The following is a 20,788-nucleotide window of genomic DNA, read 5'->3' as shown; positions in this document are numbered from 1 at the left end:
GACATAATATGAAGTTGACTGTCATTATCGGATTAAAATGTCCAAACAATAACATCGTAACTTGACGTGTGCAGCTAGTATTTCATATATCTCCAATGAAGACCATCGTAACTTCATTACATACGATGCTCTTCGTTGGATAATTCCAATTCAGTAATATCGTAACTACATATAAATGGGTTATTTAATACATTAAAAAATACCTTTCTTGGGACAAAATGAAGTAGGCAGTAAATGCATTCCAAAAACCCATAATCGTTGATATAGAAAAACTCTCTGATTTTTTTGAAATTTGTGAAACTTTAAACTGCTCTCCTCAATAATTTACTTTATGCAGGTACTATGTTCTTAGTTGGAGCGGTCAATATCTATCATCATATCAATGATGTTATGGGCATATACTTCTTAGCAGTGACCATTGGATAGGGATACTATGCATCATCTAAAGTGGAGAAAACAATGCAAGAATACAGACCCTATGTAAGCGGGACAATGAGTGGAAGAATTTTTTTTATTCTCTTGATAAAAAGGACACATCTATTCCCCTACTGCGAGAGAGAGAGAGAAGAGTAATTGGCCCTTCTATGCGATTGATGGCCAAGTGATGAATGATGAATATGCAGAACATAAGACTAATAGACATGCAGTTACACAGGATGGAATTTAGGAAAGTTCTTACCTGATCCTTCAGCCAACAGAGAAACAATCGTTCCAGTCAAGGCTCCAACAGCAGTGGTGAGTTGTAGGAATATCGCCTGTAAGAGCAATGTAGTTAGACAATTAAAAACTGAATAGCCAAACTAAATATGAACTACACCATCTAAAGTAATAGTACCTTTGTTCTACCACAGCCCGACTGAATAAGAATAGCAAAGTCTCCTATCTCGTGAGGAACTTCATGAAGGAGAATTGTTATCGTAGTCACAAATCCAATATTTCTGCCGGCAAGGTAGGAAGCACCTATTGCTAGACCATCAGTAAAATTGTGGGTAAAGTCAGCAGCAAGGTTGAGGTATCCTGCCACTTTGATGTCCCCCTCTGAAATATAAAGAAAATCTGCATTTGGGAGGGCATAATAATTTACAGTATTAAAATGGCAACTCATAGGTCTTTTATGGTGTAAGAGATTAAAGGCACTTGGACAAGAAAGAGAGAAAAAGGAGACTTTTATAAAGCAAATCTTGAATTCACCCATTTTTTCTAATCCTCAAAATATAAAAATTGAGAACATCATGCAGAGTGAGAATGCTGGTAATCTTCAACATCTTTAAAAAGTCAAATTTAATTATCCAACCAGCCACACACATGTCCCACACATGCTCAATAGGACTGAGGTCCAGGGATCTGGCGGGCCATTCTAAGGTTGCGATGTCGTGGAGAGCTTCTCTGGAGATGCGTGCAGTGTGAACCCGGGCATTGTTCTTCTGAAACATCCCATTAGCAATGTTCGCCATCATAGGGACAACCACTGGATTGAGTACCCTATCAACGTACTGTCGAGCATTTATAGTGCCCTCAACAAGCACTAATTGTGATTCCACATTAAAGCCAATAGCTCCCCAGACCATAATGCCTGGTGTTGGCCGTGTGCCTCTCGACAATAAGATCTGGGCGGCCCCTCTCCCCGGTATGTTGGCGCACACGATTCCGGCGATCACTGCGGGCAAGATAGAAGTGCGATTCATAACTAAAGACGACCCTATGCCATTCCTCGACCCGCGTCAATCTTTCTCGACACCAGGCCAGCCTTACATGTCACTGTTGTGGGGTCAATGGAACACCTTCTGCAGGGACATGGGCTCGTAAGCCAGCTGCACGTAGGCGATTACCAACTCTTTGTAGTGTAACATGGGGTGCCACAGCTGCTCGAATTTGCGCTGCTGTTGCATGGGGTTCCATCCGGGCCATCCGAACGATGCGGCGATCCTTTCTCACAGTTGTCTGTCGCGCTGGGCCTGTGCCAGGTCCACGAGTGTGGGTACACGTTGTACCGTAGAAGCCTGTCTACCAACACGTGCAGCGACAGTCCTTAGCGATAATCCAGCCTCACACAGCCCAATTATCTGAGCCCTCTCATACGGCGACAGTTGTTGATAGCGTGCTCTTCTCTGTCGTCGAGGCATGTTTGACAGGGAACACTTCACTGCACAGACTGCAAGTCAACTACGCTACACCAGAGTCCGTATACTGGAGTTGATTCCTCTGCGACCATCACGTGGGGAGACCTGTAGCAACAATCCAATGGGTCTGATACTTTGATCGTTTACATACCTAAATGGCATTGTTCCATATCTTGAAAATCAACACAAACGACGAGTGCGTTCATGGTGTTGCAATTTTCATTTTCTTAAGTGTATGTCCTCACACTATAGGAACACTGTTAATAAACTTAACCATGATAGGTTAATATTGTGTTTGGTCCGTATTGACTGGTCTGAATGTATAACTATTTATAATAGTTTATTTAAATCCGCCTTGATCAATACACTCATTAAATGAAAGAAACATTATTAATTAAACCATACATGTTTCGGGAAATCTCAACCATTCCCTTCATCAGTGGTTAGATCAAAGAATAACACAATATGACACAATTTACCTTACACAAAAATGTAATTCTGAATCAAGTTTAAATGAGAAAAGTACAGAAGATAACCCACTGTTTAGGCTAGCATATAATCATTTAAGGAACAAAAAGAAGAAAAGAAGAAAAACTTGAAGATCCTAAATTTGTATAGTGTTCTCATTCAGTTCAACCAAAATTGTATGTATTGATCATTTTTATAATATTTCATAAGTTCTCTTTACTCTTTGATATGATGTATTGGGACACAATACTCCTTCAAATTGTAAAACAAAAGATTGTGTCATATTGTGTTATTCTTTGATCTAACCACTGATGAAGGGAATGGTTGAGATTTCCCGAAACATGTATGGTTTAATTAATAATGTTTCTTTCATTTAATGAGTGTATTGATCAAGGCGGATTTAAATAAACTATTATAAATAGTTATATTATACCATAGGAACACTGCGGAGAGATTTGCACACAATTAATGACTCATCAAATTTACAGTTGGCATGCAATCTAGTGATTAGAAATTTTATATCACCACCTCTCCTGTTTGCTAACATTCTGACGGTGAAAATTTCTTCCCCCACCAACGGGACTTGAACCAGTTATCCAAGGTGTCTGATCATAAAGACTTGCCGCCTTAACCATCATGGCCACAGGGTGGGTGGATACAGATTTAAATCAATACAGTATATGGCATTTACTGTATGGTGTTATCAATATACCAAATCATGAAGGTGTAAAATGTATCAGAACGAAATATCCACTCAGTTAAAAAAAAAAAAAATTAAAAAATTATTTCTTTCATATATTAATACTCTCAAAATAAAAAACAAACTATTTATACTTTATAGGAAAATATGAAAATAATACCAAGTATCAAGAAAATCTGGTATCAATCCATGTCGAATTATTATAAACCTACATTGCATTCAGGAGATGGTAGGTTTAAACCCCACCACAGACAGCCTTGAAAATTGTTTTCTGTGGTTTCCCATTTTCACACCAGATAAAAATAAGTCCATGATGGTACCTTCCCACCTGGTTGGGTGTGTGGTGGTGATGATGCAAGGAGAGTGTGAAACAGTGTTGGCACATAGTCTATTCCTGTTGAGTAATACCAAGAGATCTGATCTTCAAGGCTTAATATTCCCATCCAACAAACAAATTACCATGAACAGTCATATGTCCTCACTCTATATGAACACTGTGGGGAGATTTGCACTTGTGTCAAAAAAACATTGTGTATTAGTATAACAATAAACCAGTACAAAAAAGAAAAATGTATGATCTTGAAGAATTTGCTAGAGGCAGAAGGTAATAGCATATTATGGTATGGTTGCTCACACTTCGTTTTTGTCCAGCATTGAATGTTTTTGTCCAGCATTGAATATTATATACAACAAGGCATGCTAAAAATAATCCTTTATGCCTTCTCCGTATCATTCATTAATATGAGTTTCACAAAACTCATGCATATTCAAGCACATTTCATGAGCACTCACTGGGGTAGATAAAAAGTGACAGGTCTGCTGTAATAGAGGAGATAAATGACAATAAATGCACCAGGAGGAGAAAGGTTGGATAAGTGGGAGGCAGATTTTCAGAAGTATACAATAAAAGTGGGCAAAACAAAAACTACCGGTATAAAAGTTTCATGGGAAGGGACTGGTTGTCACATAAAATAGCAAAGACAATCTCAAAGAAGCAGGAACAATAAGAAAAGAATGGCTGTACCATACAAACTCTATGGATGAAGAACCTCGTAGCAGAGTCCTGCAGCGAGGCCCAGCCCATGAGCTGCTTCAGCAGTACACTGCAATGGGCTTTGAAAGGCTCGAACAAACACAGCCCGTGACATCATCGCACGGGCCGGTCTGGGCCAAGGCTCTGTCATTCGTACGCGGTGAGCCAAGGACAGCGCTGTGGTAGTTCTATGGGCTGACTGCTTCAATGTGTACAGTGTACTGCGTGTCACTGGAGCGCGTTGCAATACGGTCGAGTGGAGCTGATCAAATTTGCTGTGGTTTTCAGTTTGACTTCTCCGTCTATCCTGTTATCGAAAACGAATGTGGACTGTAATTTCAAAAGAAAAGAAACCGTGGCAAAAAATCGTGAAGTAAAAAAAAGAAGTAACAAACGAACTAAAATCCGCACAATACAAGACTTCTGAACCGAATCCTAAACTTAAAAGTCGTATTTGGTTGGTATTCAAGCCTGCAGTTGACGGTGATGGGAAAGATGTTAATTTTGTGTGCTGTACGATCTGCGGTGAACTTTATGTACATACTAGCAGTTACTCGCGGCTTCTCGCGTGGATTTCGTAATTTGATAATAGTGATCGCTCCTCGGTACTGTACTAAGACATTATCTGAAAATCCCTGAAGTATAAAACCTCACTGAAAAATTGAGTTTCATTTACCCCAGAAACTCTTTGTAAACAAAGTTTGTCGTATTGCCTTTTGGGGCTGAGATCACCATGCGACATAGAACTGTACACGTGAGAATGTCTTCTCTCAAGTAAAAAAACCACGTTTCTTTATTTTTAAAGGAGATTACAAATACGTATTTCCACATCTGTAACATCTTCAGGTTTGAGATATAAGTATCCGCATAAAAAGAATTCAACCCCTTTATCATCCCTTCCTCCACCCCCTCCTACGTGGATTTTCCAAAAACAAAAAAGAGAGACATGTCTCTTTATTTTTAAAACAGATTATAAATACCACTTCACATCTGTAACATGTTAATTTTTGGAGATATATTGTAGATATGCTCAGGGATTATGTATACGAATTTTGGTTGGCAGCTATGCCCAAACGTACACACATAATCGCGCTGCTGTAGAACCCTGGAGCTGGCGTTGCCATGGTTATGGCACTTCATTTCCTTATCCGATTCAGAGAGCAGGGGTAGTGCGGTGCCAATATCTCCATAACGGTCGGTTTCAGGGCCGTAAAACATAGCCCATAGGGCTTACCGAGATTTGTTCTTTGAATCAAGGGGCTTAAAATGAGCTTAGTGTTGTCCTTGCATGACAAATTCGATATTTCGCCTATATTAGCCTATTATTTTTATGCCTTCCCTGTCGCCCCCACCTGGAATTGTTTTGAAAATAAAATACAGCCCATGTCCCTCAGGGATAATGTATATTTACATTAGTAAAAGGATTTTTAGAATCGGTCCAGTAGTTTCTGAGATTACCCTCCTGATAAACACAAACTAACAAAATTCACACTTTCTCTTTATTATATTAGTGTAGATTAAAGGAGTCAGACTGATTTTGTCTTTTTTATGATTAGATAAAAGACTTACGATGAACGAGGTGTGCTTGAATGACGAGCATTCTAATGTTTCCGTGTCCGGCTCCATCTCTAAATGGTTAGCGTGCTGGCCTTTGGTCACAGGGGTCCCGGGTTCGGCAGGGTCGGGAATTTTAACCTTAATTGGTTAATTTCGCTGGCACGGGGGCTGGGTGCATGTGACGTCTTCATCATCGTTTCATCCTCATCACGACGCGCAGGTCGCCTACAGGAGTCAAATCAAAAGACCTGCATCTGGCGAGCCGAACTTGGCCTTGGACACTCCCGGCACTAAAAGCCATACGCCATTTCATCAGACTCCACAACTATGCCACAACCTGCCGAAGTAATGAAATTTTCTTCGTGGACTGACGTTCATGATGCTCCTATTCCAACAGATGAGCTGGAAAGATATTTAAAGTAAAACTGTGGAATGCAAGAAGATATAGCATCCTATTTGAGAACAAATGGACAAAACTATCCAAAATTTCACCAGATCGCTAAGAAAGTAATATGTATGCAAGCATCATGTTCAGCTTCAGAGAGAAATTGCAGTTCAGCGGGCTTCATTGTCAACGCACGACAATGTTGTTACTCTTATTTTCATTCACGGTAATTCCATTCCACCACATTAACAATGACCAATAAACTACTCACACTAAGTAAAAGCTATGTTTAGGATTGTTTTTGTTGTTGGCAAATTGCACGTCATTTCTGTTTATATTTTATTTTGAGGTAAACGCGAATGAAGTCCTATGAATATGCTTCGTGTTATTTAGATTCATTTTCAGTTAACTTGATGTCAATTGCAAATGAATATTAGTTTATAATAAAGTTTCTGTTTGTTTTCAATTATTATTATTATTATAGTGCAGGAGAAATATCTACCGTTTCATTTCAAAATGCGATTAGCCTACTTTGCAATATGTTAGTAGCGTACGGAATTCGTAGAGTGAATGATCCGAATAGTAGTCTGATGTGAACATTTCGTTGTGCACAGCGCACATGTTATTTTGGAGAACTACTCAAGGTTATTCCACGGAGCCCGCCCAGTGCGGTGGACTGCAGTGGGCCGTATGAGCCCAGTGCTGTGAGCCAGTATGCTGCCGCGTCAGAAAGAGAAAGGCACTGCACGGGCTGGGCTGACGGAGCCCGTGGGTTCGTAGAGCTGCGCGGTGGGTCTGGCTGCAGGAGTCTGCCTCGTAGACTGGTATGGGTTGAACACGATGTCTCTGTTCCGTGTCGCTGCATCCAAAGTCAAGATCGGCATGCTGACCGCCAACCTTCGCTAGAAGGTGGCACATAAAGAAGAAGAACCATACCCTGGGAGCTGTTTGAGATGACAACTCTGTTCCAGAGGACTGGACCAAAGGTATCAACATTCCATTATTATGCAAGGATTTGGAAGAAAATGTGGGATTTGCAGACGTATCACACCTCCCCCTCATGGAGTGAAAGTAAACAGAGATCATCGAGGCTAGCCTGAGCAGAAAATACAGCATTAATGGTTATGAATTTCATGTTTTTGGTCTGTATTGAACTGAGAATAATATATAAGTAATAATAATAATAATAATAATAATAATAATAATAATAATAATAATAATAATAATAATAATAATAACAATAACAACAACGTAAACGTTTCCACCTTTTCAATACTAAAATATATTCACAAAATTATAAATTACACGGTACTAGTTTCAATGTTGATCCTCATATCAAATTCACACTAGAATCTGAATCAAATCAAAAAATCAACTTTCTAGATTTAACCATCACTAGAAACTAGGATTCTTTCAGTTATAAAATTTTCAGAAAACCCACTCAAACAGCCTCCACCATTCGCCAAGATTCAGTGCACCCCCAGTCCCACAAACGAGCCACATACAACAGCCTAGTTCACCGAGCCTTCAGTAAACCTATGTCCAATAAAGATCTAAAAAACGAACTCAACACAATCCGCGGAATCGCAAAATTTAACGGCTTCAGCAATCATTTTATAGAAAGGATAATCAATAGACACAAACATCGCCCAAAAACTACCCTCAAAAAAGAAATAACCAAACCTCTAACATTTTCCACCTTCACGTTCAACAATGATATCTACAAGTTAACCAACACTTTAAGAAACAAGGCTTTAAAATAGCCTTCAAAACCAACAATAAGAACATGAACGTTTTATACAATACTTCACACATCAACAAGACCAGCAGTTTTTTAAAATCAGGAGTTTATAGGATCAAATGTACCACCTGTAAAAAAACCTACATCGGGCAAACCGGGAGAAACTTCATTATCAGATACCACGAGCACACTAACGCAATAAAATACAACAGGTTTTCAGCCATCGGCCAACACATGCAAGATTATAACCATAATTTCACCAATATTGAACAAGACATGGACATCCTCGTATTAGCAAACAAGGGCCCTTTACTCAACATAATGGAAAATTACTACATACACCTAGACCAATACTTTAATGCCAGTCACAATCTCAATGAAATTTCAGAGAAACCCAACATACTCTTCGATCTATTTATCACTTTCCTCAGAAACAATAATGCAGCCAACCTAAACTCAATCCTAAATTTAATCAAAGGTACTTTTCCAAGACAATTACACTTTCTCCCGCACCCTTCAGCCCCACCTTAAGCCCTCTTCCTAAGCCATATTTCATTTCAATACAAGAACTTACTGATTTCCATGATTATAATTTTTACAACACCCCATTTATACTTTATTCTTTGTTAAAAACCTCTTAGTATGTATATTCCTTGTATTATTAACTATTACCATAATAACATCTCATTTCACTGGTTATTCTTTAAAATAACATTTTCTTAGGATTTCGCCAAAAGTGATCTTTGCTCCAATACGGCTGATGATGACCCCTAGATGGGTCGAAACTAGTACCGTGTAATTTATAATTTTGTGAATATATTTTAGTATTGAAAAGGTGGAAACGTTTACGTTATTATTATTATTATTATTATTATTATTATTACTTATATATCAGAAAATACAGAACACCTTTTACAAGGGAACTGTTAGAGTTGGAACATACCAACTGCAATGACACAGGGTAAGATGAACAATTAAGACATCAGAATACTGCTGCACGCCTGCCGTTGTTACATAGGGCCGTCCACAACATGACAAACTAGGTGATCTGAACAGGGGTATGGCAGTTTCTGCATCTGAGCCAATAAAATAATATATTAACAATATGCACATTTATAACATCCAAGATTTAATACTACTTATTGTACATAGCTTGGATCTTTGTAATTCGGCGTTATGCTGTTGCTGATCCTGAATAAATAAAATAAATAAATAAATAAATACACGCCATAACCCTAATATTTTGATATATAAGGTGTCCCAGGAGGAATGGTCAATATTCAGGGATATGACAGGAATGATCATTTGGAGAAAAAAAATTCTTACAGACATACGCCCTATTCCAAATGGTTTCCGAGATAGAATACATTTAATGTATATTTGTTTTTGGACAAGTGACACGCATTTATGTGTCTTACCCACTCAACCTCTTTTGACGTTTTATTCTAGCCCAACCAACCTCAATGCTTTCGACCTCTTTACTCAGGATTTTTTTCTGCCATTAACCGAGCTCGATAGTTGCAGTCGCGTAAGAGCGGCCAGTATGCAGTATTTGGGAGATAGTGGGTTCAAACCCCACTGTTGGCAGCCCTGAAGATGGTTTTCCATTTTCACTCCAGGCAAATGCTGGGGCTGTACCTTCATTAAGGCCAAGGCCGCTTCCTTCCCACTCCTAGCCCTTTCCTGTCCCATTGTAGCCATAAGACCTATTTGTATCGGTCAAGCAACTTGTAAAAAAAAAAAAAAAAAAAAAATTCTGCCATTAAACTAGTCCGTTGAACACACAGTTGTCCATGGTGTTGTGAGTGAGGTAGTGCGAGGGATAGACAGTGTATCAGAGAGAAGCATCAGTTAACTGTGTTTGTACATGTGTTGGCTAAAAAGCCACACATCTACACTAATGAAGAATACGTAGGTCCTTACATTTCAACTTTTGAATGTTGACTGGTAGATACTTGATTGCAGCCTACCCCAACACTATTGACATCACCCAATACTGGGCAAGAATCATTCAGCTCTCAAATTGTTGATTTATCTGTGATTGTTTGTATAACAGATCTGCATATACAAGATTTGTATAATACGAATGTAGATATTTTTTTTAAATATCTGTATGTAAAGTTGGTACTTCAGACACAAATTTCTTCACGCATACCCCCAGTTTTTTTTCTCCTTTGGTTATAAGAAGAACTTTAATACAATTCTGTTGAAAGCGAAGAGGAGGAACCCGTGCTACAGTGGCCAGGAAGTTTCATCATGTTCGGTATTCCTGCATATGCATGTGCTCAACTGCTGTCTACGTTCAGCAGGGTGTCAGGTTCCATCCGGTAATGATGTGAATGTTTATTAACATTATGGCGAGTAGTTTAAGAAGTAGTGACAAAGTTATTTATTTAGTTGGTGAAGTTAAACACCAGATCAGTGGATATAAATTATCATTTAATTGACAAGTTTTGTCAGTCTTGTTTTATACCATACACAAGGTGAAATTGACTGTCGGTGAAGGTGATAATTTAGTTGCACATGAAAGTGTAATATTTTGGGAGAAGAATAGGATCCATCCATGAGCTCAAATTCAATTTCTGGTTGTGATTCAAATGTAGAAGGAAGGCAAATTCAGAAAAGTAAAAGAAATGTGGAAGAAAATGTTTTATGGCATCAAAACTAGCAGCTGTTTTAGACCGATGTCAGTTAAGTCAAAGAGATGTGTTCATCCTTGAAGGTACATCTGAGGCCTTAGAACATAATGTTGATGAAATAGCACTTAATCTTAGTTCAGTTCAAAGATATCTAGAACAATTCAGAAAGAAACAGGCAGAAAATATTAAATATTTGTTTAACTTTTGTTACTGTTCACTGGGACCACCCTAATGTTTACAGCTTCTGTGATGGTAGTGCTCCTGCTGCTGTCAAAGAATACCATTGGCGCTTTTGAACACATCAAATTCTTGATCATTGAGTGTTTACCAGAGTTCTCAGCACATTGGGTGAAACAGGTATTCTTTCAAGTTCCCATTTTTCTTCTGAATGTGTAATTCAACAGCCTGTGCAGGAACAGCAAGACATTGTTGAAATGGTGCAGTGTAGTCCTACTAGCAGCACACAGCAACTTTTTGCACATATCTATGTCGCACGAGCACATGTATGGCAAACATTACATGGAGAAAACTTGTATCCATTTCAAAATTTTAATAAGGTTGGGTGGGTAAGACACATACATACAGCCTAAAAACAAATGTACATTAAATTTCTATCTCTGAAACCATTCAGAGTAGAGCATATAACCATATGAAGTTTTTTGCTTCAAATGATTGTTCCTGTCAAATCCCTGAATACTGACCATTCTTCCTGGGACACCCTGTATTCATATACTGTGGACTTGTTAGTAAAATTGGTTGTGGAGCATGAAATCCTGTTCGTGTTATCAAAATCTCAGGTTTGGCATAAAGTGTTATGTAAATTTATAATACATTGATGAGCAACTGAATTGGAAACCCCTGGCTAGTAGCATACAGTACCCCCTTCCACAAAATACTGGTAGCAATGGGGAGCCTTACTAATCCATGAGCACTGCACAGCCTCCCATAATGCACAGATATTGGTCGGAGCAGGATCCAGGATGCTCTTGACGACTTCTGAAATGTGCTCAATAGGATTGAGGTCAGGTGGAACTTGCAGGCCTAACAGGCATCAAACTGTCAGAATTCGGGAATAATGGGCTGGTGCATTTTATTTCTGTAGATACAGGTCTCTTGCAGGGTGTTGGAGACAAACAAAAGGGGTAGACATGATCTGGCAGCAGGTTCCTGTGTTGTTCACTGGTGAGGAACTTTGTCAGATGTACCAGGGGTCCCATTTTATCTCATATGACTGGTGCCTGTACGAGGATACCATCACCAACTGTCTGAACTGTACCCTGCTGACGAGGGATCAGTTGCCTCATGCAGTTTGTGATGACCCTGTGCACTGCCATTGGCATGTACCAGCTGGTACCTCAATTCATCTGTCTTTCCATGCTTCACGGGACCAATCGCTGTGTTATTTTGCTCATGTCTGTCATTGTGCTTGTGATGTGCAGTTACCAGTGGTAGGATGATGGTTACTGTATCCCATTGCGAGGAGTTGGTTCTTTACACTTCTTTTTTTTCATCCATCATTGAATTTGCAAGTGGTCTATGGCACTGGAAGCAATCTATCCACTCCTACCATCAAAGCTAGCCAACGGTGACCCATGTCATCAACATATTATATACCACAGTAGTTGACACTGTTGGTGGTGTTTTTGCCTGAATTCCATACTCAGGGTATACTCTTGTCACTATGGCCTGTGGAAAGCAAATAAACCCTGGTTTACAGTAAATACAATAGTACTAACAAGGAAACCCTTCCAACTGTAAGTCTAAAATCTGACAGATTTGGTACGACTTCAGTAGGAATGCTTTCATAATCGTAATTTCCCTTTATCCAGCTGTAGCCGGGTAGGGGCAAATATGGTTACTCTCCACTTTCTTCTGTCTTTCCACCACTCCTCCTCCAACACTGTGTCCCAGTCCAGGTTTCTTTCTATAATACTGCATTGGATTGTATCCTCCCATCTCAATCGTGGTCGTCCACGGCCTCTCCTTCCTTGCATTTGCATTTCCATAACTCTTTTTGGCAATCTTTCGTCACTCATTCGCTTTATATGCCCAAACCATCTTAGTTGGATCTTCTCTATTTTATCATTCATTTTTTCCACTCCAATTTCTTCCCGGATTTTCTCATTCCTTATTTTGTCTCTTCTACTCTTCTGTATCATACTCGTCAAGAAATTCATTTCGGCTGCCTGTATTCGACTCTCATCCTTCTTTGTCACTGTCCAAGTTTCTGCTCCGTAAGTTGTTATGGGTACATAATACATCCTGTACATAGTTTACTTTGCTTCCATTGGCACATCTTTGTCCCATAACATGTTTCTTACACTATAATAGAAACAACTTCCAGCTTGAATCCTCTTACTAATCTCAGCATCCAGTTGAGCATTCTCCAAATCAAAATTAGATGCCCAGTCGCATATTTAGCACCTGTTTCGGGGTGTTAACGTTGGTTTGCTCATTTAAGCACAGCACCCGTGAGTGAGTGGCGGGAAGCGCGCAGAAGTGGGGAATAATGAATGTGCCAGAGAACGAGAGAATTTATTAATTTAATCATCATGGTTTGATTTTATAATGGTCCGTATTGACTACAATCTCTACTCCAATAAATACACCTTTGATCATTGTCTATTTTGCAAATAGAGGAGAAAGACATTGATTCTGATATCAGTGTTCTACTGATAGGCATGTTGCCTGATGCTAAGGTCAAAGCCAATTATGTTTATGTATGGACAACAGCATATTCATTTAGGTTGGAGTGACGAGCTGCAATTCTAGGGATTTTTGAGGACAGATGGAATGACTTATCTGTAGATGCGTAGTTATCAGTGACCTAAAATGGTGATATGTTTAAAATGAGTTTACGAATCAACAGTTATCGACTTCCTCACATTTATATGCGCAATGACTGGTAATTGCAGCTAGTGCTGTAGTTACCTCTATGTTAAAACTGATTCCAACAAATACCGATATAAGGTGGCACTCCAAACCGTTTCGTACAAGGTCTTATATTAGTTTCAGAAACATTAGTAAGTGATAATGAACTGATTTTAATATATTTAAATATATTGTAGTTTTAACGTCAGTACGTTCATTTCCACATTATCACTGACTTTAGTCACCGATTCCACTTGTATGGTGTCATCTGTCGCAGCTGGTTTGGTTACAATCTCCTCTAAGCATAACGCCTCTACTGTAGATATATCTTCCAATATGGGAAATGAATCGTCAAATAAAATAGAACTCAAATCAAACGGATTTCCATCAGGCTCAAATTGACCTTTCAGTGTAGCTATAATGTTAAGATCTCTTTCGCCAGGCTTTGAATCATGAGTCCCACCAACAGTCAGTGAACACCCAATCTGAAATTATGGAGTATTTGCCATAAATATTCACGTTTGTACTAAATAATAAATATCTTAGGTACCGATATGCATTTAGTATAAGCCTGCTGAATAATAAATATAGATTTTTCATTGCTTTTTTTTAGTGTTGTTATATCCTTTAACTGGTGACGTGAGGTCTCAAACATAAAAAACATCTGGATTTCTTTAATTAAACATCTTGTAGGCAGCTGTAGTTTATGTTACTTTCTTATCTATATCAACACACTTCACACCCTGGGTCAGGGTTAGCTCGCCACGTTTGATTTAAATTCTTAAGTGGACTTCACGTCAGCAGTTACAAGAGTACATTTTTTCAATACAGTTGCGTGGTCAGCGTAAGTAAAACACCTCAAATTACTAGTCTGTTGCAGTTATTAAGAACTACAAATTCTCAGTTCAAGGAGTACATTAGGTAACTACTAATGAAAAATTTAGTGATATGGCTATTTTCTTTTGGCTATTGGTGATCGCAGTTTGTAATGGTTTTGTGTTGTTCAATTTGTGCCATGAAAGTCCAAAGAAAAAAAAAAAATTCTTTTAAAGTTTAGCATCTGATCAGGTGAAATTACATGTCAAAGAAGAATGATAAATGAGTGCGTTCCCAGAGAGATACGAGCAGAAATAAGCAACATTTTGCACGCAAGACTCGGTGCTGAGATACGGAAGAAAAACTGAAGAAATGGCAATCTTGCCGTACATGTTTACATGTTCAGCATCCTTGAAGAGAAAAACAGCATATGCATGTTTTAAGTAGGAGTTTCAGTTTATTTGCAGTCTACTAAAAAAAAAAAAAAATCTGCAACAGTTGCAGCAAGAATAAATGGATATTGCACCATCAGTACAGAACTTCAGTGCCGCGTCCGACTCGTTGGCTGAACGGTCAGCGTACTGGCCTTCGGTTCAGAGGGTCCCGGGTTCGATTCCCGGCCGAGTCGGGGATTTTAACCTTAATTGGTTAATTCCAATGGCACGGGGGCTGGGTGTATGTGTTGTCTTCATCATCATTTCATCCTCATCACGACACGCAGGTCACCTACAGGTGTCAAATAGAAAGACCTGCACCTGGCGAGCTGAACCCTTCCTGGGATATCCCGGCACTAAAAGCCATACGACATTTCATTTCAGTGCCGAAATGATAGGTTCCAAAGTGTGCTGCACGTTTTCATTTATGTGATATTTTCATTTTCGCTTATTGTGTACTGGATCGGTGAAAAGTGATCTGTTTGGTAATTGCGGTGTATTTTTATAATTTTACTGACAACGATGAAGGTGAAATTTAAGATGATGTCTGCGCACTGTGAATCAGAAAGAAGGGGAAATATATCAAATTTTTTGCATCATTAGATCGTACATATATTCATATTATGAGAGATTATTATATGCTGAATCAGACTGATTGAGACGACTGTACATAGTTGCCAACCAGTTTTCATTGCAGGAAACTTCTGCTAGTAAAAGTAACTAGATATTACAAAAACGGCCCAAAAACATTTGCGAAGAGACATCTATTTAGGACGAGAGATACTAAACATGACGATAACTGTACTGTTTATTACCAGGACTTATAAATCTGGATTTAAGTTTCCAGAAACTTATTCAAATTAATAGCGCAGTTAACGTTACAAGCACATTTAGGTAACTCACAGGTAACTCTGATGTACCAGAAATCGGCCATTAGTGTTCTTTTATGACATTTATGATATACAGCATGTTATTTTTTATTATGGCACATGTTAGGTTTCTTTCTTCTTCTTCTTGTTGTTTTATGACCGCATAAGATCACTTTAGTCAGTCCACTGTTCAGGTCTCTTTGAAGGGATTGTACTGGTTTTGCAGTCCTCCCAGGACTTCTTCAGATGATCTAATCTTCTGCCCTTTCCTCAGTTGAAAATGTGCACGTTGTTGGTTTGTTTCGCTTAAAGGTAAAGCAGAGGTTTTTATTCAATTTTATCTTATTTGTGGTGTCTTCTGTTGTAAGGCCTATTTCCTTCAGATCCTCTCTTACTTCTCTGATCCATTTACATCCTGTTGTGGTATTTTTTGACACAAGATTGTATTGTAGTAGTTGTTTCAGAAGTCTTGAATCCTGCATCCTCATGACATGCCCAAAGAATCCCAGTCTCCTCTTATGCATAGTATCTGTAATGGGTTCTAGCTCTTTGTCCACAACTTTGTTAAGTATTATTCCCCTATGTCCATCTTTCTAGTATTTTTTGTTGATGCAGGTTCTTCCAAACCTCCTTTCAATTTTCTGAAGTCTCATTCTTTGATTGTTTATTCAGGTGAAAAAGTGTTTCTGCTGCATGTGTAGCCACTGGTTTCCTAACTGTGTTGTAGTGGTTTATTTTTGCATTTATTGATAGATATTTCTTTTTGTAGATGTCCCATGTTAATTTTTATGCTTTAGCTAATCTATTTATTCTTGTTTGGATTGAGATTTTTTTCATTTAGGTTATGTGCAATTACTTCTCCAAGATATTTAAATTGAATTACTATTTTGATTTTATTACCACGTATGGCAACCTTCAGTTGTGTTGATTTTTGGGGCATAATTTGTTTTTTTTTTCAGGTGATATTTTGAGGCCAATTTTATTTGCAATGCTTTGAAGTTCTGACAACTGGGTTTTTGCTTCTTTTATGTCAACTGCTAGTAATGCTAAATCGTCAACAAATCCCAGGCAATTTGTTTTGATTTTTCGGCCAATCTTTATTTTTGAGGGGCATTTCCTAAGCCATTACTTCGTTACCATTTCTGCAGTGCAATTAAATAATAGTGGTGAGAACCCATCTCCCTGCCATAGTCCAGTTTTAATTTTATATACTCTGATATTTCATCCCTAAACTTCACTTTTGATTTGGTGTTTGAGAGTCAATTTTATCATGTTTATTAATTTGGGATGTGGTCCAAGGTGTCTTAAAATTTTAAACAGGGATTCTCTATGGATGCAATCTTAAGCTTACTTGAAATCTACAAATGTTATCAATATATCTGTTTCTTCTCCTGTTATAGTCCATTATCAACTTAAAACTCATCATGATCTGATCAGGACAGCTCCTCCAGGGTCTGAAACCTCCTTGATATTCTCCTAGTTCTTTCTCAAGTTGTAAACTTACCCTATTAAGGATGATTATGGAAAAGATTTTGTATGTTATATCTAGGAGAGAGATTCCCATGTAGTTATTAGGGTCGGTATTGTCTCCTCTCTTGTGCAGTAGGTGAATGGTGTCTGTTGTCCAGTGTTTTGGTAGTTTTTCTTTAACACGTTCAGTACCTGCTTCTGAGCGGGACACTTGAATGCCTGGACCGGCCATTTTCATGCCCGGCCCTCTTGATGTGCATGACTTAATACAATTTACAATTACTCCTAAACTATAAATGTTAGAAAAATGATACTTTGTGCTTACCTCTAGTAAATGTTTAGGTTGTGATATCTGGTGTCACAGGTTTCAAAATACGTCTAATTTTATACAGCCTATCTGTATTTTCGGCATAATGATTACTGTCACCGAAGTGAAGAAATGAAAGAATATGAAGGAAGCGTATTCGGAACATTGTATTAGAAAATATCGGAGTATGAAAAATAGGGTCTTCGATCCAGTACATTTTTATATCAGGATTTTGGACTAATCGGTTTCCACAATTGCATGATCGAATTCTTTGTGAAAGGCCGGGGCACCGCACTTATCACTTGACTCGTGTATAGATTGGTCTGCTCACACACATTCTGATAAAATTCGTCATTCTTGAAAATACTCACGTAACTCAAAATATCCTGCTTATTTTCTATTTGAACGTTTATACGTGAATTCTCTCTAAATGGTGGAACGGGTGGACAATAACCAGGATGATATGTATCGGACACTTCACTTTTCTCTATGGGCCTATCGGATTTGGGAATCAGAATTTCTTTGTCACTCTCACTTTCACCATCTGAGTCTATTTCAGGAATAAGTTCATCACCAGAATAATCATAGTGAACAATATCTAATAATTAATCTTCCGTAAGAAACTTTGTTTTATAAGCCATTATGCTACACTCGGTAAGAATGACATGCACTGCTTTGGAATCTCAAATACCGTCTTGATGCGCGAGGAACTGCTGAGATATTCCCGCTAAAACAGCTAAGATAAACATGAGCCCACTCAACGCAAGGGTTATCTCAAAAAGGTCAACCAACTTCCTGCTACAACCAGTAACGCTGACTAAGGTGTAAGAATGCATAGATGACGAATATAAACAACATTGCTTCGCGCGGAACATAGGAGCAAGCTTAAACGTCTTACGCTGTCCACGGTCCGCAATGAGTTAATCCAGATAGAGACAAGTTGTTGTTGAAGGGTAACTTTTGCTGACCTTCCTGCATATTTCCAGAATTTCTGCAAAGGTCTGATCTTCTCCTGGTGCTTTATAGTTTCTATTAAGAGATGTTCAATAATAAATAAAGAGGTTCAAGAGGTAATTGGTAGAGTGAAAAAACCAGCGAGGAAGAGGACAGTAAGTTATGGTGTATGAGGTGATGACAAATAATGAATGAAATAACCAAGTATTGACAAGGCTGATTTTAAATATCAAAGGTGTATTTTTTGGAGTAGAGAACGAGTGAGAGCGTGACACAAACTGGCCAGCTGCCCCACCTCTAACTGCTTCCCACTACTATCCCCTTGTCTAAGTGGTGCATAAATGAGTAAAACTGACACCCCAAAATAGGTTCTAAATATATGACTGGGCATCTAATTTGGATATGGCTGAATAAAACATTCCAACTCAAATCTCAAACAGATCAGAAACTTACAGTTGGAAGGGTTTCCTTGTAAGTTATCATCATCTAATTGCATTGAGCTGCCCAGCCATTTTTCAGCCATTAGTTATAGCACTACTGTTGATTTTATGGCAAAATTATTATAACCAATATGTTTTTGGAGGAAGCTAGATAAGTAGGAAGAATATTTTCAAGACAGTAAGATAGAAAAACAAAAACTGTTACTAGGAAAAGGAACTGGCTGCCACAAAAACTTGAAGGACAATGCCTTGAATGCATTGAAGAATTCAGATACCTTGGCAGTGTACTGTAGTAACTAGTAAAGGTGGCGCAGAAAGGTCTTAAAAAGAGCTACTATACTCCGCACGGCTCTACTTCTAAATTGATGTTTTGGCAGATTTTGGCTTTGTCTGGTGGTTATGCTTTGAAGCATAGACATCCAACCAATCCCAAGCTGCCATTCATATCATTTATATCGGCAAAGCACGATCTTGAAACCTAGTTGCCAGCTCTAATGTTTACATTGTCCGGTTAATCTATCTCGGTGTGTACGGTATTCGGTACAGTTCACGATCTTTTGCATTTTCCTTCAGTAATTAGTGTGTTTTTCATATTAGTCTTTATCTTTCCAGTACAGCAGAGCATAGAGTAGTTTACAGTTTAGCATAGCATTAGTTAGTACAATATAGGTTTAATAATGCAGTGTATAAAATAGCTGTAGTGTACTTAGTTCATCGTGTTTACCATGTCTCAGTGTAGTTCGGGAAAGACAAGTGGTAAGAAATCAAGAGGTGTGGCACAAGCCAATCCCTTGGGAAGCCAGGCCTGTGAAATTGTGTCCAACGTGCACGAGTACTTTGAGAATTGCCACGATGTGATACAATGTTAATATTTTGCCTATGTTTAATATGTTAGTTATTGTTAAGATCTTTGCTAATTGGCTGATGATGACACTCTAAATGTGTTGAAACCGGTCCCATTAAACAGGTTGTAACTACTTTTTACTACGGAGTATTGAAAGGTGGATCATTCCCTATAATATTGTACATCTTAAAGAAAAGGAACACAGTTCTACATTGCTTCCTTTAGCACAAGCCGTACAGTGAACTGCCGATGATACCAAATTAAGTAAATACACAGTAGTGGTAGTTGGAAAGGAGAAATACCACGCTGAGGAACGATTTCCTGGATCCTCTAAGTTTGAAACGCCGGGTAAGAAAAGGAATCAGGCCAAAGCAGTGATGAATTTGGACAGTTTCCAGAAAGAAGCCATTCGTAGGCATATTTATGACTAATACCGCAGAAAAGACCATCCTACTCTTGCAAAACTAGGCGAGTCTCTGAGGGGAAAGCAAGACTTCACTGAATGTTGTGGTAAAGGAACTGGGATTCCGTTACAAGAAATTAAACGGCCGGTGAGTACTAATGGAGAGAAGTGATATTGTGATGTGGCACTGCCGGTTTTTAAGGGATGTTATGAAGGAAAATTTTTATTCGAATGTGTGGTTAGATGAAACATGGCTCAATGCAAACCATACCGTAGGAAAAGGCTGGACAGAGAATTCTGTGGAAGGTACAATAGCAGTGCCCATTGGAAAGGGGGGAAGAATTATTGTGCTACATGCCGGTACCGTAAATGAATTTGTACCTAACTGTTTATATGTAATGAGGTCTAAGAGGACTGGTGATTACCATGAGGAGATGAATAGTGTTAATTTTCAGAAATGGTTTGAATACATGTTAATGAATAACCTGTCTGAAAATTGTGCAATAATAATGGACAACGCCCCCTACCATTCCATAATTCAGGACAAAGAACCGACAATGACAGCAAAGAAGTCAATTCTTGCCGAGTGGTTACGGAGGCACAACATTCCTGTGCGGGAGGACATGAAGAAAGATGAATTGTTGCAGCTTGCGAAAGAAAACAAGCCACAATTTCCAGTGTATGTCGAGCATGAAATTTCAAGACAGCATGGACATAAAGTTATTCGACTTCCACCT

General features: G+C 38.6%; 1 protein-coding gene across 1 annotated transcript in view; it reads right to left on the bottom strand.

Moving 5' to 3' along the window:
- Positions 1–20,788, bottom strand: part of Catsup (Catecholamines up) — a 60,834-nt gene that overhangs the window by 17,718 nt on the left and 22,328 nt on the right. Inside the window, exons 2-3 of the mRNA XM_067145414.2 lie at positions 836–1,038; positions 680–755 (exon numbers count right to left, since the gene is read on the bottom strand). Of these exons, the coding sequence (XP_067001515.2) occupies positions 680–755; positions 836–1,038 (279 nt within the window). The remainder of the gene's footprint in view (positions 1–679; positions 756–835; positions 1,039–20,788) is intronic.

Source organism: Anabrus simplex, chromosome 4, assembly GCF_040414725.1.
Source record: "Anabrus simplex isolate iqAnaSimp1 chromosome 4, ASM4041472v1, whole genome shotgun sequence".
Classification (NCBI taxonomy): Eukaryota; Metazoa; Arthropoda; class Insecta; order Orthoptera; family Tettigoniidae; genus Anabrus; species Anabrus simplex.
This window is presented reverse-complemented; position numbering and strand designations above follow the sequence as displayed.